General features: G+C 40.4%; 1 protein-coding gene across 1 annotated transcript in view; it reads right to left on the reverse strand.

Annotated features, from left to right (window-relative positions):
- The window catches only part of RELN (reelin), a 530,360-nt gene that overhangs the window by 41,334 nt on the left and 462,114 nt on the right, over positions 1–26,912 (reverse strand). Inside the window, exons 42-48 of the mRNA XM_045864852.3 lie at positions 25,273–25,493; positions 23,145–23,292; positions 20,598–20,856; positions 19,482–19,731; positions 15,810–15,978; positions 2,986–3,126; positions 1,367–1,544 (exon numbers count right to left, since the gene is read on the reverse strand). Of these exons, the coding sequence (XP_045720808.1) occupies positions 1,367–1,544; positions 2,986–3,126; positions 15,810–15,978; positions 19,482–19,731; positions 20,598–20,856; positions 23,145–23,292; positions 25,273–25,493 (1,366 nt within the window). The remainder of the gene's footprint in view (positions 1–1,366; positions 1,545–2,985; positions 3,127–15,809; positions 15,979–19,481; positions 19,732–20,597; positions 20,857–23,144; positions 23,293–25,272; positions 25,494–26,912) is intronic.

The raw sequence follows: 26,912 nt of genomic DNA on the forward strand, positions 1-26,912 counted from the left end.
TTATGAGCAATATGAGAGCTGAAATTAAAGTAACTGTTCTGTTTTGTTAAACTATTTCCAGTTATTCACAGGCATTTTTAGATTTTTTTAAAAGGTAATAGCTATTAATAAAATAGCATGTTGAGATAACTATTTTAATATGAAATTTAAAAATGACTACATCTAAGGATTTCATACAATTTAATTATTAATTAGAGATAATAGTTGTAATTATTTTTATTTAAACTTTTATAGCTGATTTTAGTGTCATCTATATTAATTTATTAGTGTAGATAGGCAGATAATTCTTAGTTGAAAATAGGCAGGGAACTAGGCCTCTTGGAGTTCTAGCTAAGTAGGAAGGGTATTGTAAACATGCATTCTTAGCGTTGAGGATTACAGGAATCCTATATTGTTACTATCGGCTAAAACACTGAATATAAATAATACACTCTATTGGCACAAATGCAAATTCTAAGATAGGGAATGGTAGGGAAATAAAGACCTGACAATGAATCTGTAATTTTTAAAAATTAAATTGCTTATGAAGGGTACTTAATTACGGTATTGAAGAAATTCTATTTTTAAACACGTCATCTTTAGTAGCAATTAGAAGGACCATAAAATTTCTCAAAGAAATTTTTTTCTTTTTTTTTTAAGATTTTATTTATTTCCGAGAAAGAGAGAGAGAGAAGCAGAGAGAGAAGAGAGAGAAGCAGACGGAGAGGGAGAGGGAGAAGCAGACTCTCCGCTGAGCAGAGAGCCTAATGCGGGGCTCAATCCCAAGACCTTGAGATCACGACTTGAGCTGAAGGCAGACACTTATCTGACTGAGCCACCCAGGTGCCCCATCAAAGAAATTTTCTAACATTGCTGTTGCCATTCACAAAATAATTTGCTATAAATAAAAATGTTTAGTCATTACTGACAATTATTCTTTCTTTCATAATTTAGAGAAAGAAGTAAGTGTTGTTAATAAATTCAGGAAACACTGAAGCTCAATTTCCTGATTTTTGGCTCCTTAAATCCCAAATCTGTTGCAAGCTCAAGAGTTTCCAATTAGAGCATCATCCAGATGGAAGACCCTTGCACATTGTGCAAGCACTCTCCCAGGATGAAAATTCACTTAAGTCCTTTTTTAATGTGTACGTACATATGCCTTGTGCTGACTCTACCTTGCATAACTGAATGGTCTCGAATGATTTGCGATGGGGAAAATGTTGGAAATAATTAGCATCTTCTGATTTGTATAAAGTTGCAAGTTCGCATCAGGGTTGTGCATTTAGAGTGTCTAACTCTGCATCTTGATTTGCCAATAAGAGAGACTCAACTCTTCTGCGGGAACCTCAGAGGTGCAGACATGAATAACCAGCAGCCAAATACTCACCCCGCTGAAGTGGAGAGCCATTCCCGAAGCCACAGCGCCACACACGGTACTTAGTTTCCCTCCGTTCACAGTCAACCAGTTCTGGTTGGATGGAGCTCTATTGAAGTTGTCTTTGAGTTGGGTTGGAAGGGAGATCTCGGGCTCTTCACAGTATAGGCCACCCCACTGCTCGTCACAGCTGGGTACGGAGAAAAGAAAGGAAAAGTCAACCTGAAACAAGACCTCCACAGTTGTGTTCTCAAATTAGTGAAGACAGATGCTATTTCTAGTCCAGGATGATGAAAGCTTACTTAGCTTCACAGAGCTTTCCAGAATTCATCTGCTTTTCTTTCTTTTTTTTTTTTTTTAAAGATTTTATTTATTTATTTGACAGAGAGAGACACAGCAAGAGAGGGAACAGCAGACTCCCCACGGAGCAGGGAGCCTGATGCGGGGCTTGATCACAGGACCCTGGGATCATGACCTGAGCTGAAGGCAGACGCTTAAGGACAGCCACCCAGGTGCCCCATTCATCTGCTTTTCTTAACAGTGCTTTAGGTTAGAAATAGTCTGTGAATTAGCTGCCCCTAGGCATTCCTAAAGTAGTGACTTGGGCTTACAGGGAAAGAAGCAACTTCAAAGAATTTACTAGAGCCCTGTCTCTACGTGACACAGCTCTAGAAAGCTGATAAGAAATTGTGGCTGCCAAACTGAACTGGTAGGTCCTAATGACTTAGGAAATTGGTCTTTTTAAAGAGGCTTTGGGTCAGTTAGGAATCCAAGATGCCATGTTCCAAATGGCAGTGGGTACTTTGGGTAGCATCTGCCATCTATGACCGAAGGACTGACCTCCGTGTTCAATACAGGAGGAAATATGAATGTCGGGTTGGAGGCTCTGGGGTCTCAGAGGTCATTCTGGATATGGGCTAGAATCATTAACCAAAGGAAAGACCTCCCAGGTGTGCGGAGATTAGAGGAGAAGGGGGTATGAATTCTCTATCAGCACCCTCATTCATACTATCCTACCAAACAGCAAAATCTTTGAAAATAAAGCACAAAGGCCTGTGGTACACAAGATCTGTGCATACACGCGCGTGCGCGCGCACACACACACACACATTTATTTAGATCCTTCCAAAGATGCTAACGCTCGCTAAGTAAAATACTAGCCCTCTCCATTGATAGCAAATTGAGCAGGCATTTAAAAACTTTCTTATGCAAACCACACAGGAATACCAATTCAACCACAAGTAATGCATATCTATTACATATATTCAGGCCTAAGTGAGAAAAATACTTATGACATATTATTTTTGGTCAGAATATACTGAACTCCCAAACCTCTTCTATGTCCTTTTCTGGGCTCACGTGTACCATAGGAACACAGAAGGAAATAAAATACAGTTGATGATAATTCACTTTTCTCTTGACAAGACAGCTATTGTTCAGTTCCTAATCTCTAAGCAAGAAGGAAGATACAATATCCATAAGCTCTACAGTTAGCTCAGTATCAGATTTCAAGAAAACCGTACAACTAACGGCAGCTTTGGAGTGATTACAAATCCAGTTTCAGAAAAATCTCCTGGCTGGAATGAGAGTCAGGAACTGCCAATGGAAGGAAGAAAACACAATGTACTTACACACAGCTTCCTTGGATGCACCTTCCGTGGCCACCGCACATATCTATACAGCCGTCCCCGATATAGACATTGTCTATGGCCCATGTCTGCTGCTTGTCAAAAGGAGCTGGTTGATGCCAACGGAAACGAGTGGCTTGGGACCTTTGAAGAACAAGAGAATTATAACGAAGGATGTGGTGGGAAAGAAAATGTGTATATTTGAACAAGTGCGTGGATGGCTATAACAAAAATGTGGGTACATCCCTAACTTGTATTCTCAGAAAAGCGTTCATTATTTTAATTACCTATGCAAAACTTTGACTAACAACACCAGGCCAAACTGAACTGCAATAGCTTGAGAATATATTTTGGGCTGATTATCTTTCCCAGCCTTGTAAAAACAGACTACAACAGAAACTCACACTAATCCTCACCAGTAGCCTCAGGGGAACAGCGAGCCCTGAATTTCGTGTGGGCACCACTGTGGAGTGACACCAGGGCTGCTGTTAAGTTATATTTGCAAATTAGGGAAAGATGCCTGTCCTTGAGCTGCCCCAACCCCTCTGCATTTGACTTGCAAAGCTCGATTCCAACTCCTAAGTGTTCCTGAAAACTAGACACTTTTGTACAGTGGGCATACTGGTCCACCTCAAGACAGCATTAGTGAGGAATTCTCACAATGAAAGTCTTAAGAAGACAGTAAGAGTGTAAATCAGAGGGATCAATGAAACCCTAGATAATTGGATGGAGAAAAGAGAGAGAGTAATAAGGCCAGACTTATTTTATATTAATTCAAATGCAATATAAATAAAATCAAAACAGAGATTCTCCCATTCCAGAAGCAGAAATAGATTTGCTCGTTTGCAGTTTTAGGAAGTGTCTTGTTCAGAAACACAAATAAACTTATGTTTTCAGAGACACTAGATGGCAGTAAATCCAAACACTGCTCAAGGCTCAAGTGGTGGTGAACATTTAGAAACCCGCAGATGAAATAATTAGAAAAAGCAAGTTTTGTTTTATGGATTCACTTTCTTTAAGATTTTATTTTCTAAGTTATCTCCACACCCAACATGGGGCTCAAACTCATGACCCCGAGATCAAGAGTCTCATGCTCCACCGACTGAGCCAGCCAGGAGCCCCTGTTTTATGGATTCATATACTGATATCATTATGAGATTGTTAATCACTTGACTGAGAGATACTTGTTTTGAGCAGGACAAAGACCAAACAACAGCAAGGGTTGTATGTTTTCTAACTGAAAACATATGCATTAAGTTTAGAAACTAGAAAAGAAACAGACCAGAACTAAAAATCTCCGTTCTGAAAATGCATAGTTCAGTTTGATATTTGCTTACTGAGCATCATCTATGCACTGATTTTTCCATAATACTTCTTGCTCCTCAGCTCCCAGCAGACTACCTAACATCCTCCTATCCTTCCTGTGGCATTTAACTTCAACCCTAAACTCTTCCTGGGCCCCATCCTCCAGCCCTGCATCCTGGCTACTCAGTCTGGAGCACTGCTCCTTCTCCCAGTTCCCAGGGCTCACAACATTCTTTCCCATCTTCTGCCTACGTTTTCTTCATCTCTCTGCTTGGTTATCCCTTATGTGTCCCTCAGGTCTTGGAGGAAGTCTTAAGTCCTCAGAGAAATTTTCTTTTCAGTCCCTTTAAAAATCACATTTATTCCAGAGCAAACTGTTCTTTTCCTTTTATAGTATTTATCACATTTGTAGTTATACATTTATTTGCATATGCATTTCTTAAATGTCTGCCTCCTCCTCAGAAGACTAAGTTACAAGAGAACAGCGTTGATCCCCTTTTTTCAACATTATACCCTCACTGCACAGTGCCTAGCACTTAGTAGGTGGTCTATAGGCGCAGGCAGTTAAGGGGCACCTGGGTGGCTCAGTCAGTTGGGCATCTGACTCTTGGTTTTGGTTCAGGTCATGATCTTGGGGTCATGAAATCCAGTTCCATGTTAGGCTCTGTGCTCAGTGCAGAGTCCATTTGAAATTCTTTCCCCCTCCATCTCCACCCCCCGTCCCGCTCCTACCCCTGCTTGCCTACACTCTCTCTCTCAAATAATAAAAATCTTAAAAAAAAAAAAAAAAAGGTGCAGGGAGTTGGTATCCAGGGGCCACCATTCTCACAGTAAGCAGTTGGAAGATGCTCCCCTGGGGTTGTGCAAGTCAGTGGCTGTGCTGTTCAGTTAATTCCTTTTTTTTTTTTAAAGATTTATTTATTTATTTTAGAGAGAGAGCATGCAGGCCTGAGCAGGATGAGGATGGGGGGAAGGGGAGGGACAGAGGGGGAGGGAGAGGGACAAGCAGACTCTGCTCGCTGAGCATGGAGACCACCCAGGGCTCGATCTCATGACCCTGAGATATGACCTGAGTCAAAATCAAGAGTCAAACGCTTAACCAACTGAGCCACCCAGGCGCCCCTGTTCAGTTAGTTCTTAATGATGAAATTTATTAATAGTTATGCCTGTTTGCATGCAGCAACATTTTATAAATAACACAGTGGAATATCATACCTCCATAGCACATGGTTACTTGGATTCTAGTAACAAGTCAACACTTATATTCTTATTCTTTCAGACTATAAACTTCTGAAGGGCAGGAAACATCTCTATTCCTTCAGGGAATATTGTTTTGTATCTCCAGTGCTTATAAAGAGTAGGCAAGTAATCTTTGTTCCCTTAATGTTTTATGATGCTCCATCAAAGCCTTTATCACTTTTTATTCAGAGGGCTTATTTATGTATAGTTTCCTCTGCTGGATGATTCTCTCCTTGTTTATCATTTTATTGTTGGTGACACCTATAGATGGGACTTCATAAACATTTACTGAAAGAATAGTAAGTTGACAGCAATAAAGATGGCTAGGAAGAATCAAAAAAGAGATGTCTTTAGGGCGGGTGGGCAGGGGCCGGGGGTCAGCGATCTGATGGCTGTCAAAGGGGGAGAAGAACTCCCAGCAGTTGAGAGGTGGCATGAGCTGCCCAGCAGGGGTGGTTTTCTGAATGTTGGTTGTGTTGAATTACAGTCTGGGCAGCCACTTACCAAAGAGATTGTAGAGAAGATTTAAGAGCCAGATGCATTGTTGGGGTTGATAGCTTTTATGGGGACTTCCAACCATGACATGCTCAGTTTGTACAACTCTGTGGCGTTCCACAGAAAAGGAAACAGTGGGAGATCATGTGTAGGATTCCTCAAACCAGAGTTGGCCACTAAGAGTACAGATATTTAGGGGGCGCTAATCTGTACTCTGGCACTAGTCAGTCCTGTGTCCTGAATAATTTAACATAAATAACGAGGGGCTTAATTTAGAGGACTTCTAGCGCCCTGTCTCAAATGTGATTTTATATTCTTGGGAATAACTGCACTTAGTACTTAAGTACCCATAAAACAGGGGAAAATATACTATCCAATATTACTTTATAGGAAAAGGAGATGAATTGGAATATAAGTTGAAAAATGAAGGTCTGGAAGTTGAATTTCTAGGACTTCTTATTCCCAGCCCTGTCACAACTTCAGTATATAAAGAGAACAAATAATTTATGTTTATGTGCTGACACTTCCCCATCTGTAGAACTACGAAAATGCTACTTCCCACCTCATAAGGGTGTTGTGAAAATTAATTAGCTTGTGTTTACCAAGACCTGTGAGTGTCTTGGTGAAGTCCCTTGGCAGGTGTCATCATTTATCTTGAAGCTTCCTTATAATGACGGCCACCACCAGCTGCTGCGTCTTGGAGTTGGGGGGAAAATGGCCCCAGAGCATATTTCTCCTTTTCCATATCCTTGAAATATCTCCCTTTGCTTCTTTTCTGAATTTATATCATTTCCTCTTCATCAACTGCACATAGTAAGTGCTCCATAAGTGTTGTTTAATAATTGAACATCCATTGCTATGAAGTTAAAAAATGTTACCCTCAATATTACGGCTTCCATCTCTGTTCTCCCAGGGAACATTTCCCCACACTGCCTCCACACCTTTTAATAGGTTTCTATACACATTTCTGAATCTTTGTATTACTCTTTTTTCCAGGAATACTCTATCTATGAAGTCCTCATTGTCATCATCATCATGAGAAAAAGCCCTTCGATAGGAACCATACAAAATTTTTAAAAAACCTTTTCACTCTCTCTTAATGCTTCCTTTACTCTCAGAAATACATAAAATATTTAGGATGAGTAAATATAGCCAACTCTCTTACTCCCAACGAAGAAGCTGAAGTTCAGTGCCCTAAGTCACAGTGCCGTAAGTCACACTCACGCAACTGAGAGAAGGCAATAATCTCTTGGTTTGTTACTACAATGTATTCTCAATGAGCAGACCCTTCAAAACTACCTCAACCTGTACAAAATCATCCTATCCCTCCCATGACCCCTAAATATGAGCAGTTATTTAGTTATGGAAGGCTGTATGTATTGTTGCTATGTGTACACCCAAGTCTATCTATTCTGACTTTGGCAGGTTAATGTCATAGCTGAAGCCCTTGGCCCTCTTTCTTTAATAAAGGCTCTGCAATGCCCCATTTCAAAATGTGTCCTATATTTCCCTTGGCAGCTAAGGTCCTGCCTTTATACTGGAAAACAATTTCCTTTACTAGCCTATTTTTCTGTGTTAGACAAAAGTAGAGAATATTCCAAGGGAGATATATAAATGGCTGATAAGTGCATGTTCAACATCATTAGTCATTAGAGAAATGCAAGTCAAAACCAAAATGAGATATACTTCCTACCCACTAGGTGGCTGTAATAAAAAAGGCAGCAATAACAAGTGTTGGCAAGGATGTGGAGCCTTCATACACTGCTGGTGGGAATGCAGACTCGTGTGAATGCTGTGGAGAACAGGTTGTTCGTTTCTCAAAATGTTGAACACAGAGTCACCATATGACCCAGCAATCCCACCGGTAGGTGTACACCTGGGAGGAAGCATAGATCAGCTCACCTGAACAGAGTGGACCCATGGGTCACAGCCCATGACCTACAGATAAGAGCTAGAGAAAAAGTAGGCTCTAGAGAGGAGGCCTGAAATTTGGTACCAGGAGTGTGAATGAATTACTTATGGCGAGGGGCTCTTATTAAAGGGATGGGCCATCTGCCAGGGTATCCCTCCTCTGGGGGAGATCCTCATGAAGAAGACACTGAACTATGAACAAAAGAAGGAGGTTGAATTTTGGGGTGGAAATGAGAGGATGACTCTTAGAAATTTCTCTGTACAACTGACTAATTTCATAGGTGTAAGGACTGCCACTCAAGGAGGGGGCCTCTGTAACTTCTTAGTTTAGAACTGGCTCTAGAACTATCTTCTGCTGGAGCTGACGTGTTACTGAGAACTCTGGCTGTCTTGAATGGCAGGTAAAGGCTGGAAGACCATTGATTTGGTGGCTAGCTGGGGGTTCTTAATTTAGGCATCCCAGACCTTTTGGTAGAAAATTCCCTTGGTGATTATAAATAACATTAGGGATTTGTAGGACACTAAATGACTGTAACATTTTGGGATGTTTAGATAACATTAAACTGCCCATGAAAGAACATTTACGGTCATCTAATTTTTCTTCTAAATTTCTTACAAAACACTGGGGTCTGAATACTGAGAGGACAAAGTGTTTGGACCACAGGTTATGACCCCAAACAAATGTGATAAAGGTAAGGTATCCTTATAAGGTGACCTAGATCCTTTATGATACCTCTCTGGAACTAGGGTGGAAAGCATATTACAGGGTTAGCAATTGAAGAATTTAAACAAGCCACCCCACATGGCCTATCTTCCTTCCTTGATAGAGAACAAATGAAGAGCTTTGGTACAATCCTGCTTCAGCCACCGACTGTGTGTCTATAGGGAAAATCATACAACTTCTCTGTATCTTTGTCCTCATCTGAAAAGGTTAACAGGGAGACCTCAAGGTTAAAGAAAACTTAAGAGAGATTTCAACCAATTATATTGATTTGTAACCTAATTTGAAAAAAATGATAAAATGTTTTATGAGACAAACAGGGAGATTTGAATACTGAATACTACGTAAATATTGAGTAAGAAAACACTGAATAAGAAATTGTCATTAATTTTTAGGTAGGATAATGGTATCATAATTATGTTTTTTAAAGTCCTCTTTTAGAGATACATGCTAAAATATTTACAGTTGAAATGATGTGTCTGGGAATTGCTTCAAAATACGGGGTCCAGAGTGAGTGGTGCTCTTGAAGAAACAAGGCTGGTCATAAATCAATAATAGTTGAAGCTGGGTGATGATTATATTGAAATACAGCTTGCTATTTTCTTAAATTTTGTATGTTTGGATTTTAAATAGATAAATGTGAGCCAAAAATAATCTGTGGTCCCTTCAAACTCAGAGTAAAATTTTGATTTGATTACAAAGAAAAGAAAATGGTTATCCTTGTTTTGGTAAAATAAGGAATTATTATTTTTGCTGATAATTATAATTAGTAATGATCATAAAAAACCACAGTGTTCTGAGTAGGCCTACCGAGAGCATCAAATACATTGGACTATCCCTCAAATAAAAGGAATTTCCTATAATTTTTAAAATGCCTTCTCAACGGAGAATGACTTCTATTTAATTGTTAAAACAATCTTAAGAATCCATACGTAGCAATATGTACAAAGTACAGCCAAATCTCAAATTCTCTAATAAAACTTTGGCAACAAGGTTGACAATGGAGAAAGCTTAGTTGGAAAGCAGAATTTCTGTAAGTAGTTTTATTCTCCATTGTAGTGGAAATGGAAATAGGTTTTATTTGTCTTAACATTATAATGTGAAAATATTAATATATTCAGTATGTGAAAATCCATAGTACCATGGTTTACACCAAACAAAATTATTTTATGTTTTGCTGTCCTGAAAGAACAACACAAATTTGGTAAAGTAATAGCAATGATTTTCAAAGTATCAAAATGATGCCTGAGAAAATGGATATGGAAGAGAAATCCAAGGCTTCCTTGACTTGATTGAAAATTTTTAATAAGATGTTCAGTAATATGAATGCTTGCAAAAAGTCTTTTAAAAGATACTGGAAAATTGGAAGTAACAATGGAGATAAATAGTACTGAGGCATGTTTTAAGAATCTCTCCTTTAAAAAATGAACTTGTAATTCCTTTGAATATTTCTCCATGACAAGCCCAATAAATACTATATATAGTTATTTGGTTTTCTTAGCGTAAGATCTTTTCTTGGCTTTTATAGTTGGGATTATCATGGAAGAATATCCTCCCTCCCTAAATCTGTTTACCTGAAAAAAGGTAAACCCAACCCCATTCCATTCTCCCAATTCTTCCACAATCTTTTTGCCCTTTCTTGCACTTATCACTTCTCCTGTAAACTTCTGCAAATGTTCAGTAGTGTGCCTGCTGTGGCTAAAACCACCTGGCTTCCAAAGTGTTGTAGTTAATCTTTAAAGACAGTGGTATCAGCCATGTCATTAGGGTTGGAAGGAGGGAATGGATCATCTTCAAACTGTGACTTAAAATAGCTAAGTCACACCTGAGCCTTCCAGGGGCAGGACTCCCCCACCCCCGCAACCTTTCTCAGTGGATTTGAATTACCTGCCCTTCTGCTGACTCACCCTGGTTCTCAGGTGACATTTCAGAACCCATGTTACTTAAGCCACCTGTTATTTTTAGGTCTGGGATTAGTAAATAGGAAGAGGCAGATTCAGATTAGGGGCTATGAAATGGATTTTGGCATCTTTGTATTTTTTTTCAGCATCTCTCAAGATCTCCTGCCTTCTCCCTTCCTATTTCTTCTAGGACCGTATCTCTTAGGCAAGCAATAAAAACGTAGGACTAATACAGTGGTTAAGCCCATGGGCTCTGGGGCCAGACAAGCTGTATTTATTTCCAGTATCTTACTTAAACTGTCCTTTTGAAGGTCACTGACTATCTCCTTATGGAAATTTATGGTGAAACTTTTTTCTTCATTAGTCTCAGCAGCATATGTCAGGGATGGTCACTTCTTCCTGCTTGATAGTCTATTCTCACTTGCTTTTGGATACCGTACTCTTCTGATTCTTCTTCTACCTCCTTAATTGTATCCTCACGATTTCTTTAATAACCATTTCCACTCATCCTGCTATTAAATTTAAGGGTCCTTTCTTTTCTTTTTAAATGCTCTCCCATGGAGAGCTGACCGTTTCATGGCACTGCCTATCACCTCTATGCTCCTGCCTCCAAAGCTGATCATCTTTCCCTGGGCTCTGACCTTCACATCTCTGTCAAATGGATGTCTTCATTTGTATTTCCAGTCATCACATTGAATTCAGCGTCATTTGGTTCAGTTTGTCACACTGTCCTTCCTGGAGTCAACTGTAGATTTCTCCCCATTCTCTTGGGCTTCAAACTTGAGTCATCTCTTGATGTGTGCAGTGGAGAAGAAGCTAGTGAGTTTTATCAATTCTTCCTTTGAAATGTCCCATAATATCCCTCTCATCCCCTTCTTGTTAGCTGTAGCCCAGACCCTCGTTACTTCATGCTTTTCTCTTACTTGAGCCTCTCTGTTCTCCCAATTGTTTTTCTTGGAAGAACATTCTCAGTTCAAAACCCACCACAGTTCATCTTTCCAACAAGTCTAAACTCCTCTGCCTTGCTTCAGTGCTTGTGATAAGTTAAGCCAACTCCACGAACAAACAACTTTCCATAGCTTCCAGATATGAGCCCTGTGCCTTCATCAGCAACTCTTGGGCTCTTGCCGGGCTCATGTGTCCTATTCACATTGTTTCCCTAATTTAGAATGTTCTTCTCCTTACCCACCTAATTCCTAGCCATCATTTGAGGCCAGGGCCCATCTCTTCCATGAAACCCCCTCTAACTCTGGCATTCAACACTGTCTCCCATCTCTCAGTACCTATGGCATTCCTAGCCCATTCCTCACTGAAGCTCTCAATTACATGCAGCACGTTTTATTTTTAAGTTGTTTATTCTTCCCCAGTCAGATGGTAATCTCCTACAGGGCAGGAACTTAAGACAGTGTCCGACCATTACCATGGGCTTGCCCTTGTTACGCGAGCTTAGGAAGACTTCTTAGTCTCACTGAAGATGAAGTCTGATAATCACAAGTGTGATCATGTTGTCAACACATAAATGTAAAGATGACCTACATTTTATAAATGTTCACAATGTCCCAAGCTCTTCCATGCACATTTATTCGATTTTTTACATGGCAAAAAGTCTCTTCATTTTTCACATGAGGACCCTGCAGCTTTGGGACATGGAATGACTTGCTTAAAAGCTCACAGGGCTGAAAAGCTAGAACTCTCCACTAAACCACAATGCTTTCCATTCATTTTTGAATTTCCAGTAAGATCTAACTGAACCCGTGTATATGGGAATAATAGAGACTATGATTCTATCCACCTCAGCTTATTTAGGTTGTAACGTAGAAATGTCTGGAGCAGAGTGTGATGTCTCTTGTGTTCAGTCTCAGTGCTCCCTGACCAGTGAAATGCACGAGCATCCATTCAGTTCTTCAACTCAGAAACCAGAGTCGTCTTCAACATTGTCCATTCCCTCACCTTCCCACGTCCATTTCACCATGAAACTCAATTTTATTGCTTCCATTTCTCTTGATTTTCTCTACTTCCCTTCATGTCTCCAGCACCTTAGTCCAAGCTACCAGCACTCACTGTCTCTTCAAGAGTCTCCTTCCAGCTACTCTTATCCACCCCTATTTGTTTTCCAATTAGAATAAGCTTTTCTGGTGCAAATCTGAGCGTGCCCCCCTATTCCCAAACACTTTAGCAGATTTTTAAGCACCTATATGACATATCCCCAAATCATTTAAAACAATTTTTTTTAAAGATTTTATTTGAGAGAGAGAGAGAGAGCATAGAGGGAAAGGAAGAGAGCAGAGAGAGGGAGAAGCAGACTCCCCAGTGAACAGAGAGAGCAGAGAGAGCAGAGGGTACAGAGAGCACGATGATGCGGGGCTTAATCCCAGGACCCTGAGATCATGACCTGAGCCGAAGGCAGACACTTAACCAACTGAGCCATCCTGGGCATATCCCCAAATCTTCAGTATGACCTACGATACTTTTCATGGTCAGACTCCATCTCACTCCACTTTCTCTCTAGGTTGGATCCATTCTTTCAGTATCTCAGATATGCTTGTTACCTCCTGTCATAGGCCATTTTCTTTGTCTGGAACTCTGCTCCCTCTCCTCCTCCCCCAGTTAACTGCTATCCATCCTTTATCTCTTACTTCAATTATGTTTTCCTCCAAAAAGTGTTCCTTGATTTTGTTGATCAAGGCAAATCTCCCTAGGACATATGATCTCTCAGCATCATGCAACTGTCCATCATCAGTCGAATTTATTTACTTTTGCAATTACTGGTGATTTCTGGTTAATATCTCTGTCTCCCACTGCACTCAAAGTTTGCTGAGGCAGGGATAAGTTCAGCCCCTCACACAGACCTGGTATATAATTAAATGTTTCAAAAGTATTTGTTTGATGGATGACTACATGAAGGAATAATCTCTACTGATGACTACCGATCATTTTAGTCTGGGTAATGGTTTGACGTCAGTTTGTGGATAACCAACCTCAGTTGACTCTTACTACCACTGTGCCAACAATACTGGAACCTTGTGGTTCTACGATAGGTGAATGAGTGGACAAATCTACCATCGGCACATTGTCACAGTCACTCCTCACTCCTACTTAGCACATGGCTTTAAGTCCTCAGCATCATGTTCGTTTATGATGAAGAGCTACAAACGGAAATTCTCCATTCTGTCCTAGTGGACAATGTAAGCATAGATGTCTCAATACTTTGCAGAAGTTGAGGCTGTAAGTTCACCTCAAAACAAAGAAATGCCATACTGAAAAAGTAACCGGAAACTAAGAGCAGATACAGATATGCTAACTTGCGTTTGAGACAAAGTGCTCTGAGCCTGGCACATTGTTCTAATGATCTCTGGCATATGGCAGAGCACAGTAAGCGGTGGGTCTGGCTTGGGGTCCATTCATGTGCATTTCTTTCTGAATTATCCAGAGGGCCTTACTATAAGGCAGCGTCACCTTTAAGACCATTGTATAACGTGGGCTTTGAGGGTAGTACAATAAACAAACTGCATATTTTCAATATGATAACAAGAAGAAATGGCTGCTCATCAGATTTCTCAAATGTCATTCGAAAGGGTCAAAATTCTTATGGGTATGTGCAAAAGACAATTAAAAGATAGGTTAAAAGATGGAGAATAATTACCTTTCTTGAGTAGAAGACTCAAGGGTATAATGACTTGCTGGAATCAATCTTAGAATGTCATTTATTTGCAAAATGCTACCAACTAGCTGGGTAATAATTCACAGAATTCATAAAGCCATAGAAGACTACTGCCTTAATGGAGTTTTTTTTTTTTTCTACTTCACTTATTAAGATCACCTTAATAATTCATGCATGGCAATACCTCTAACGAGCAACAGAATCTCATTTCTTAGGTATCTCATTTAAACTGGGCAACTCTGCTGACAGTTCATATAGTCCTCGCACCTCTGAGTCAGCAATTGTAGATAAGCCCTAGGCTGTGAGCGACTGAAACCAGCCCATTTATGATAACCCCAAGAAAAGTTACGTCCTAGATGAACAGCTGAATTGTACAGTCATTTGCTAGGAAGATTTATTCATTCTTCATTCATGGGGAGGCGAGAGAACAATAACGAGCCCAAACTATAACTCCTGTTCCACATGGTTGAACTGGTTGCTTTGCTTCTCTCTTAATGGCAACAACTGATTGCCATTTTGTTTTTTGGAGGGAACAGGAATTCCTATCAAGATTTTAAAGCTTCCCTATGATTAGCACCTACTTAGTGAGAAGAGAGAGGGTCGTTATCCGCTAGGCAAGGTGAATTCTGTTTTACTCAAATAAAGCATTTACCAGGGAATTTTATGAAGCCACTGTCATTTCTTATAGGCACAATGCATGATGCATTCATCATTGTTTTTCATATAAAAAGAATGCTCCAGGTGATAATTTTCAAGATACTCTTGAAAATAAAATTTCAAAAGCAGACAATAATTCTAATACACATTTATTTGCTATATCTATTTGATATGACACCGCTCACTGTTATATCTACAGTAGTCTGACTGAACAGAAAGCAGACTCCATTTAAATCTGCTCTGTATCCAACGTGCCTGTTTTAAATTTAAGTGAATCAAGTTGGCGATTCTCGCTGATTCAGCCACTGTTTTCTTACAGATGCCATTTTTTCAAAATATTAGTTAAATGGGGAAGTCAGTATAGGCCTGGCTTTTGGGAAAACACAGAACGATGTCACCACAAAAACTGGTTTCTACTTCGCTTTTTTAAGTGTTTTTTTTTTAAGAAAATAAATTTTAAAATTATTTATTTAAGTAATCTCTACACCTAACGTGGGGCTCAAACTCACGACCCTGAGATCAAGAGTTGCATGTTCTTCCCACCAAGCCAGCTAGGTGCCCTGCTTTTTTCTTTTCCTTTTTTTTTTTTTTTTAAAGTAAGCTCTATGCCCAATGTGGGGCTTGAACTCATGATCCCAAGATCTAGAGTCGCATGCTCCACTGACTGAGCCAGCCAGGCACCCCCTATTTTGCTTATTTTTTTTTAAAGTAAACTCTATGCCTAATGTGGGGCTCAAAGTCACAACCCTGATAGCAAGAGTCCCATGCTCTACCAACTGAGCCAGCCAGGTGCCCTTGTTTTGCTTAGTAATTCGTGCCTGGCAATACCATCAACAAGTAACAAAATTGCATGTATCTCATTTAAACTTGTTGTCCTAAAATCCAACATACCAAATAACATCAAATTGGGGTTCAATACATGCAGAAGCATCCATACCTGGTATATGGAGGGAGGGGCAGAGTGATTCTGGTCCATTTGTTGAAAGTGTCTGACACCAGGATCCGCTGCAGGTGAAAGCGGCTACATTCAACATTGGTAGGTAGACAGTCCCTTATCAATGGGTGCCATGATAATCCAAGATCTACTGAGTATTCCAGTTCAATAGCTGGAACAGGAAACGTTATTCTGAATAGAAATACATGTATGCAGACCCAGGAACCATAATTACTTATGTTTTCTTATGTTTTAATTCAAATGTCAATTTGATTTTTCCTCTGTATTTATGTTTCCTATTTTGAAATGTTTCTTGGTTAGATTTTTCCTTCTGTACATTACTAGTTACTATTTTTCACTTTCCAGATTAAGATAGTTTTTCTTTTAAGGGGCTAGAATCAAGTGAAACATAAATTTTCCTGAATCACTCTGTTATACTGAGAAACTTTCAGAATAATCATAACAAAACCATTGTTCATACGCACGTAAGCAATAGTAATGGTAGTTATATATATATTTATTGTTTAATCTAATAGTTGCAGTATATTATGAAATTACACAAATTATATATATGTACTATAATAACTATACTATGTCTATTTATTTCATGGTTAACATGCAAGTACAAACATAGTAACCATATATTTTAATGATTACTTTTTAAATAGTTTAAAAAAAATTGAGCAACTTCCTCAAAATTTGACCATTCCACAGGGATCCTGACCAACAATGCCAATTTTGCTCTTGCTTTAGGTAAAACTGCTTAGAAATGGCAAAATCCCTTGTGCTCACATACCCTGCTCTGCTGTGTTATAGAATATACCGGGGAATCAGCACGGTATAAGGAGGTAGCTGGAGGCCTTGCAATTTGTGCCAAAGCATGCAGTCAGGCTGTGGGTCTAGGAAAAGCTGTTTCTTTCTTTTTTCTGAAAAATCCAACTTATAACCTGAGTTTCATATTCTTTCTTATTTCCTGCTTCAGTCTATAAACTGCTCGAGCCCCTATCTCCCTACTTAAATTGCTTTCTCCAAGGTCATGATTCTCAATCTTGGCTGCACACTGAAATCACCTGGGTACCTTTAGAAACCACGAATGCCAGGGTCCCACCCCCAGGGACTGTGATTTCACTCTTCTGGGGCACAGCCAAGGTGTCGGGAGCTGTGCCGCTTCCCAGGTGATTCTCATGTGCAGCCAGCGTGGGACCACTCACTCAGCACGGTTCCTAGCAACACTTCCTAGTGAAATACAGTGGTCCAGCTCAGTCTTCACTGTTTTTGTCCTTCCTACAGCGGTAGACATTATTGATTATTCCCTGATTCTTGAAACTTTCTTTTCTTTTGGAGGACATTATTCTGAATCTCCTGTCTTCCTTTCCCTCTGACTCCTGTGCTAACGAGCCCAGCTACGGGCATTCTTCCAAACTCCATTTCTGGCCTTCTATTCTCTGTGTATACTCCTTGGGCTTCAGCTATTATCCCTGTGCCCAGATCTGCCAATTTTATGTCTCCAATTAATTTCCTTCATTCAATAAATGTTTACTCAGCCTGGCATTACACTGGATGTTGGCATATTGTGATGCACCGTTCAGACAAAGTTCCTGCTTTCTGTCTTGCAAATCCTCCTCACTCAAGGGCATCTCCACTTAAAGCTACTTGCACCCAAACTAAAGAAAAACTCAGCCTTTTCCCTCATAAATATACATCTCTTCTTAACTATCAAATTCAATCAAGGGAGATACTTTTGCACTGGTTTTCCAGGTTCAGAGTTTAGAAATTATTTTAGAAATTTTACTCTTCTCTTTTTTACTCTCAATGTTCAAACTGGCACCTGGTTTTGAGATTTTTCTGCTGCTTTCCTTTGTGCTTGCATGGTCTCATATCAATTTTATCCATCCCATTCTTCTTCATGCTACAACGGGAGGACTCCATCACCTCCTACAGAGAGGACCACTGAGGCTTCTTTATTGGCATACCCACCTTCATCAGCTCCTGGGCTAATCGCCCTAAAACAGACCATGTCACTCCTCTGCCCTTGTGCCCCTTTATTCATGTCCTTGTCAAGCACAGATTCTTGTATGTGCCTTTTAAGGCTCTTCTTCCTTAGCTGCAAACTCTGCTTATCCACTTTCCTCTTTGATTTTATCATTCAGTTCAACCTTTCTCAAGAGGTTGCACCAGCCGGCAGTAGAAAGTACACAGGACTGGGCTTATGAAAGCAGAGTGTCAGTCCTGGTGCTGCTACAGGCCTACTGGGTCATAACTTACCTCCCTGGGTTCTCATCACCTTCCTATGCTACTGAGGAAACAGGTATCTAGGACCCTAACGTCCTTTTCTATTTTCGAAATCAGAATTCTACTCTCCTCCACTAGATGAAAATATTGCCTATTCAGGCTGGTCTGCTCATGGTTTTTCCTATGGACTAGGAGCACCCCCACCTCTGCTTCTTTGCTTATGCTGCTAGCCTAGCTTGGGATGTCCTTTCTTCTCCATTCACCCTTCAAATCCATTCCAATCATCAATGCCCATTTGAGACTAAGCTTCTTTGTGAAATCTTCCCCAGATCCTGGATTGGCCATCCATTGGTCATCTCATTCTCCTTTGAGCTTTCATTACATTCTGCGTCAATACCAATCCATAGAGCACTTGAATTAGTCACCTATTGGACTCTAACTTTTTAAAAGTATCCCCTCAACTAGACCTATTGAAGACAGATGTGTACCTTATACTTATCCAAGTTCCACACCTGTTGACTAGTTTAGTGTTGACTGATTGAATCTGAGGTAGCAAGAGCATTTCTGGGATCCTCCCTAAGATATGTCCTTTAAGTTCAAAATAAAGAAAATAGGAAAAATCTGGATTTTGCAAGACCTTGGAAGTAACCAAATTCGTCAGATGTTGGCCCCCTGGAATCTAAAACAGGACAAAGTCCTTGTGAACATTCTCATCTGGATCTCTTAAAGGAAGAATGATATGGGGTGGTTAAAGACCAGAAGACCCCCAGAATCCCGACAGGCTTGCAAGTTACAGCGAAGGGTCCAAGTATGAAGTGATGTCAGTCTTTATATCTCCTAAGATAGGTGTGTCTGTGTGTGTGTGTGCGCGCGCACGTGTGTGTGAGCAAGGTATATGTAAGTATGAGTGTGTATGTGCACAACCTAGAGGATGCAAACTGGTCACAGTGAGGGTGACCTAGAATATGCTATGACCCAGAATGGCAAAAACTATAAAACAAAATGGGAACAACAAAATTTCATGATTCCTGGAGCGATGGAAAGAAGACAGCAGCTGAACTGATATAAAGTTCTATGAATTAAAACCCATGTACATACAAACTCATGTGTAAATCCTATTGCTGACTCTGGCCTTCTCTATGTGATGAGAGTCCCTAATCCTGCAGATCTGATGGTAAAAGAAAAATCTGAATTTTCAAAAAGAGACAATTAGGCATTTTTATTTATATGTAAAGACGTCTTCAAGTACCTGTACTTAAAAATAAGCTCCCGTTACGAGGCTTTAAAAAAGAGACTTCCAAAACGTAATGTATACACACCATTTCCAAGAACGCGACCATGGTTTGACTCACGCGCACTTCTGTTTTACACTCAGACTTGTCAGAGGTGCCACAGATGCCCATTTGCACCCGTCTTCCCTCTACCTGGAGAGGGAGTACTTACCATAGCAGGAGTCCGTGACCGAGCAGGAGGCCGCGAAATCAATCTGCAGGAATGAGTCCTCGTTCACGGTGACGTCCGTGGTGACCACGTAGCGGGTGCTGGCCTTTTCGATGAAGACCAGGGCGTCACCGCTGGAACCGCACACGGGCATCTTGGTGCCTCCCGGGTGCAGCAGCCACTTCCTACTATCCAGGCTCGTGAAATCGTCCTCCAAGACCGTATTACCGGAAATATTTCCTCCAATAAGAATCTGAAAGGCATTTTTTTAAGAAAACGGATTTTCAATATGGTTTCAAAACAGGAGAGAGTTCGGTCTTCTTGTTTGTTTGCGTTTCTCCTCTGTCAGATCACTCAACACGCGCGTCACACGGCGAGCATCCCGTCAGGGGCCTTTCAGGATGCTTTTGTTTGTGTGGTCTGCTTGCCCATCTGGCAAGAAGCGGCAGAAAACAAATCGAAGTACTGACAAAACCATTCACAGCCTTCGTGGGCCAAACTGCGCCTTTGGAAACTACATGCGCCCAAGCTGGGAAAGCAAAATTTGGCTTACATGTGATTATTTTCCAAGCGAAATTTCTATTTAAGGACAGTTGTATCCTAAAGCATTTCAGTTCCAATTCTTCACCTGGATTCTACCGTTTGTTAACAGGTTCTTTGAGTTCTGTTTGACACCCATTTTATTATGGATGAAGATCCTTTAGAACTGTCGTAAGGACGTTAGGAAGATTTATTTATTTCTTCCTCAAAGGCTAGGAAAGAGGATTTGGAAGCGAGTGCATGTGGTACCAATGCTAATTTGCACATTTTCCTTTTCAGAGAATTATAACCTTGCATCACGCTTGATAAAGTCCCTCTACCCATATGGCAGATTTCTCTATGTGCAGGACCTGGGCCTTCTGTGGTGTCGTTTGTTTTTATGGGCTCAGGCAATTGAAGGAAAAGAGAACGAAAGGAAGCTAAATGGCATATCTAATCTAGCTGTGTGCCCATGGGCAGGTCATTCAATTGTGGGTCTTGGGCTTCCTCAACTGAGCGAGGGGGCTGGCCTGAATGCGATCTAGGCCATGTGCAGCTCGAGTGCCAACAATTATAATAGTTAATCTCGAATGGACTGACCTGGTCGATAACCCAGGGACTGTAGAAGTGCCCGTTTTCAGATGGCTGCCACCAGCGGAGGCGAGTAGAAGCAGAACGGGCTTTCAAGGGTATCTCCAGGGCGATGTACCTGCCCACGTTGCTGGAGTTGCTGAAAAGAAACTCTTGAAGAAGACTCCAAGACAGGCCGCCATTGAGCGAATACTGGAGAAGCACAGGTTGGCTCCTGGGGTCAGGGACACCTTTACCACATCCCAGTCTCATGAAGAACTGCACAAATCTGACACGAGGAAGATTTATTGTAGACTTTTTTTTTTTTTTTACTTCAGTGAGAAATTCACACTGTTCACAAAAGACAAGCCCACAGGGTCATGGGTGGGGGAGATGAATGCATGGCTTTAATGAATATGAGGATTTAATGAATGTCCAGAGCAATCATTTCAAAGTCCAATTTTTCTTTTTAATGTAAGGAAGTTAATAAAATGTGAAGTCTGGAAAAAAGCAACTCTGTACCCTCTTCATATTTTGTCCCCCTCCACAAAGGTGAGTCTGAAGGAGCTGAGCACTCACCGTACCCTCTGGCCATCCTATAAGAAGATGGGAGGGTTCCAAAGACTCTCCAAGTGTGGGAGTGTGTGTTGTTATCTATTTAAGATGAATTTATCCTTAGTATCTGAAACTGGAAGAATGTTATGAACGTAGTTTGTGCCATTAATTGGCAAAATCATCCATCCTCTGGTTTTACCAGTCGTTTTTCAGTCTCCTGTTACTGGTCTGGGGAGACACATTTAAATGCAGAGGTTGTAGCTCCTCTTTGTGAAAGGCCAGGGATCTTTTGGAAGAGATGTATCAAGCCTGGGCCCCTTTTCCATCTTTTGTGCCAGGGGCAGGGAAGCACGAGTATGGGGGTGGTGGTGAGGGTGGGCTGTGCCAGCCTCGGACTATTGCTGGGTTTGGGATGGATGATACTGGCCATCGAGAAGTGTGGCGCACAGCCAGGGGCAGCCTTCCCAGCTGGCAGGGAGGTGGACGGAGTGGCAGCGACCAGCTGGGGTACCAACGAAAACTAGCTCACATGTTATCTTTGGCAGGCAAGCTGCTGGTGCCTGGTCTGGCCGCTGTGCTAGCTGGTAATGCAGAATAAATTTCATGTGTAACCCAACACATATGCCCAATTATGTATGCATGTTAAACATAGGAAGCATATTGGGACTTATAATAAAAGTTATCAGTTCCATATATAAAACCATGCATTCTTCATGGCTTCCTCCTCCCCCCATCTCCATTAACTAGGCATTCATTTATCTTATAACCCCGAGAAAACTGGGATTTTACATGGAGCATTTTGAGGTCAATGTATGCAAATCCTACACAGCACGCTACTGAGATGAGATAAATAATGGAGCTTTTAACATTGGATTAATGAAAAAAAAAATACATAGTGCCTAGTGGATGTTGATATCTATAAAAACAATAACCACTTACAGAAAAAAAACCTTTTGGCCTATTGTCTACTTGTATTGGGAAATGTTTATAGATTAATTTAGTTATGGTAAATCCACATCAGAATTATTTAGAAAAACCCAATAATTTCTAAATTGGAGAACCGCCAATGATAAATCTGAAATAAAGAGCATCAAATTAAACCATGTGCATTAAAATAGGATGAAGAGAAATAAAATTTTGCTTTCTATCACTGTAAAATTATCTCACAGAATTGTATTTTTATGAAGCATGGTCAAATTTATAATTCAATAAATGAAAGATTTAGGTGAAAGAGGAGGGTAAATATGTTAAGATCTATTTTAAGATACTCGGGAATGTTTTAAAAAACAAAAACACGACTTTTTTGTTCACTTGCAAAAATAGGTCAGGGTTCCGTTTTACACATGTTGAGTTGTCTTCTTTATTTTCCTGGCTAAGTTTTTGGCTTGTCAAATGATCAAGGGATACACATCTTGACAGGACATAATCCTCTGAGCCAGTTTGTTTCTGAGAGGCTGTGCTCAAATCAGAAAATGAGTGCCTAGAAAGCAGGAGCAAATCATTGGAAAGAAATGCTTATAAAGAATAAGGTTACACTTCAAATATTCTTAACTTAAATTGCTAATGGATATAAAATTAATGGTGGGTGATTTGAGGACATACTGTATTTCATTTAAGCTTTCTACTACGCGTGGTATAGATAATTTTGTACATGGTCCAAGTGCTCCCAAAAAGTATTCTCTAGAAGGTGGATAAAAAAGATGCAACATTATTTTCTTGAAGTGAAAGTAAGTGAAACATTGTCATTTCCTAGTCACCATCTTGTAAATATCACCGATCTTGATATTAACTTTTGTCTGTTTAGCTATGTTTCATTTCTAATTTAGCTTATTTCACAAAGCTCCCTCGGTTTTAGGATGGAAATTACATGAATTGTGTCTTTACGGAGTCTTAGATAAGAGAGAAGCTCAACATTTCCAATGGAAGGCCTTGCCCTTAAGATGTCTGCTTCGTTCTGATTTGATTACGTTCTGTTACTGTACATCACAACGTGGTTTCTCGACAGCATCTAAAAATGTTTACCTAGCATGTGATAAATCCAGATCTCGTGTCATCAACATGCGCAAGCCATCTTCATTGAAAAAGAGGTTGTTTCCACTGGAAAGGATTCCACACTTCCGAGATGGCTTTCCGCCACTCATTAATAAGAATCTATCAGATTCTAGCTGACCTGTAAAAAGTGGTAAAGGTGATTTACCTATGACCCCAAAGACAGTCATACTCTTTCTTAAAGGATTATGGTTAAGCGCTTTAGGCAGTTTTGAAATACAAAGTCATGAACACTGAAGTCACATATTTTGGGAGAAGAGGTCTCTTCAACAGTTTAGCTTATCTGAATTGTTTAACCTTGGCTGTATAATTTAAGGGGCTGCATGACAGAAGGGGGGGGTGGGGCTTTTCCTGAGTAGCTGTGGTCCAGACAGATGGGTCCTTCCTCTCAACTCTCCTACACTACAAAAAAATGACACTGGCAGGCAGATAGTGATTCAGGCCAAAAGTAAGAGAGGGTAATGCAGCTTTTCCACTGGCCTCTTCATTGTCTTTGCTACTCTGAGGACCGTGTCAGGCAGGTATTACAAAGTATTTTTAAAAACACAGTTTTAATGGAAGAAGTTACAGTGTAATTTAATATTTTCGATTAAGTAATGTCTTCTCAAAACCAGCTCACAAATCTCTCCAGATGCTTATCTTAGATCTAGGTGTTTTTTTTTTTTTTGATTGTGCAAAAATGCACACAACACAAAACTGATCATTTTCAACATTTTAAAGTGAACAACTCGGTGGCATTTAGTACATTCACATTCATGTTGTGCAACTGTCACCATTACCTAGTTCCAGAACTTTTTCATCACCCACGAGGGAAACCTTATACCCATTAAGCAGTCACTCCCCATCCCCCCCCTCACCCAGCCCCCAGCAACCGCTAATCTGCCTTCTGTCTCTATGGATTTGCCTATTTTGGATGTTTCACAGAATCATATGATATATAGCCTTTTGTGTCTGACTTCTTTCACTTGGCCTAAAGGTTTTCTTTTTTTTTTTTTTTTAAGATTTTATTTATTTATTTGAGACAGAGAATGAGAGAGACAGAGAGCACACAAGAGGGGGGAGGGTCAGAGGGAGAAGCAGACTCCCTGCCGAGCAGGGAGCCTGATGTGGGACTCAATCCCGGGACTCCAGCATCATGACCTGAGCCGAAGGCAGTCGCTTAGCCAACTGAGCCACCCAGGCGCCCAGCCTAAAGGTTTTCAAGGTTCATCCGTATTGTCGCATGAATCAGTATTTCATTCCTTTGTATGGCTGCATCATACTCCATTGTATTGATATACCTAAATCTAATATTAAATTGTACTTAAAACCATAAATATCTTATAATAATTTTATAGACAACTTGGGAAAAAGAAATCGTTTGATCCCACCATCCTAACATACTGTTACACTTGTTTAAGACTTTTCTTTTATGAGAATATTTTCCCATTGTTATTTATTTATTTATTTATTTGAGAGAGAGAATGAGAGAGAGAGAGCACATGAGAGGGGGGAGGGTCAGAGGGAGAAGCAGACCCCCTGCTGAGCAAGGAGCCCGATATGGGACTCGATCCCGGGACTCCAGGATCATGACCTGAGCCAAAGGCAGTCGCTTAACCAACTGAGCCACCCAGGCGCCCTATTTTCCCATTGTTTTATCAGAGAACATATCCAAGTACATTTTTCTACATTATCGTCAGACATAATGATGTTAGATTCTAGGTATAAAACTGAAGTACAGAAAGTGATGAGAGGCTGCTCAATGAATTGATGATAAATGACGACAGGAATTTATATTTCTGGAAACTTGTTCCCTCTACCCAAGATTAACCCTCTAGAGACGGTTTCTAAAATGGTCATTAATCAGCAATTCCATGTGACGGAAGAAGTGGTGAAACCAGCTTTAGTTTTCTCAATCACGGCCTTCCTCATTCTCATTGACCATTGTTTCGAACACGGAACCCTATACAATTCAGAACTAAATGAAGGCGTGGGTGGTCGCAGTTGTAGGGATAAATAATGAAATGTTAGAGTAGAATTCATGATTACTTCTATATGACAAATTACATTTAATATGTAGTTTCTTTCACAAAGCTATATAGAACTTATTTTAAAAGATTACCTTCAAAATCATCCTTGAGAAAATCAGGATTTTTGGTGCTTATTTTACAGGTGGGACCTGAGTAGCCGGGATCACATATACACTTGGTTCCATTGATACAACCCCCATGTCCGTTACACATCTCTTCACACTGGGGACCAATATAGACATTATCGATGGCCCACGTCACTGGCTGAGAGCCAGCGGGGTAAAATCCTTGGTACCATCTGAAACGCACAGATCTGAAAAAGAGGTACAAGTCTTTTAAAATCGAAGCAATACATGTCTTTCTCTGATTGACTTATTTCGCTCAGCATAATACCCTCCAGTTCCGTCCACGTGTCGTATGACCTCACTGAAAGGAGGAATTCTTGATCTCAGGAAACAAACTGAGGCTTGCTGGAGTGGTGGAGGGTGGGAGGGTTGGGGTGGCTGGGTGACAGACACTGGGGAGGGTATGGGCTATGGTGAGCGCTGTGAATTGTGTAAGACTGTTGAATCACAGACCTGTACCCCTGAAACAAATAATACATTATATGTTAAAAAAAAAAGAAGAAGATAGCAGGAAGGGAAAAATGAAGGGGGGGAATCAGAGGGGAGGATGAACCATGAGAGACTATGGACTCTGAGAAACTAACTGAGGGTTCTAGAGGGGAGGGGGTGGTAGGACGGGTTAGCCTGGGGATGGGTACTAAGAGGGCACGTTCTGCATGGGGCACTGGGTGTTATACGCAAACAATGAATCATGGAGCACTACATCAAAAACTAATGATGTAATATGGTGATTAACATGATAAAAAAATAAATAAAATCAAAGCAACAGAACAACACAGTTTCAAAGTAAGGACATCTGATCAAGGAGCAGCGGCCAGTTACTACCTCTGCACCACACTCAAGAAGTAGAAAACTCGATTTGACATTTCGAGAACACAAACTCCATTCCTCAATCTCCAGGATTTTGCCAATTTACATTCCTGTTTCCTGTAAGCCCTTCCTAATCCTATCACTAGGTCAAATTCCACCTGACCCTCACCTTTTTCAACAGTGACTTCTTTGGTGACGCTTTCTGCATTCTATCTACACTCTGCGTAACTAATCTTTTTCTTCATAAATTGATGTAAAATTCGCATAACATAAAAGCAACCATTAGCCATTTAAAGAGTACAACTGGGTGGCAGTCAGCACATTCCCAGTGTTTAGCTAACCATCTTGGATCAAGTTCCAAGACATTTTCATCACCCCAAAAGGAAACCTTGTGTCTATTAAGCAGTCACTCCCCATACCATCCTAGTTCCAGCTCCCAACAACCATTAATTCATTTTATTTCCAAGTAAATTGTCCTATCATATTGTTGATGAGAGCTTCTTGGAAATAATCTACATATTTAGGTAGTAGTTCAAAAACAGTTTAGTGTGTTCTATTAGACACAAAATTCAAAGAAGACAGATTTATTTTTGAGGGGATGGAGATAGAGATGGCATGCACACTCATCTTTGTACCCTATGAATGTGTCCCATTTTCAGTGATCATCAAAACCAAATTCAGAATAATTTTTTAATTTGAGAAACAGAAATTAGAAGTTAATTTTGGAAGTATTCATTAGGCTTCTAAAGTTCAGTAGATCGTAAAGCAGATGGAGTCAAGTTCCCACATATAATTTT

The sequence above is a fragment of the Mirounga angustirostris genome, unplaced genomic scaffold, assembly GCF_029215605.1.
Source record: "Mirounga angustirostris isolate CCGP_5_RB_7025 unplaced genomic scaffold, mMirAng1.0.hap1 SCAF_12, whole genome shotgun sequence".
NCBI classification, from domain to species: domain Eukaryota; kingdom Metazoa; phylum Chordata; class Mammalia; order Carnivora; family Phocidae; genus Mirounga; species Mirounga angustirostris.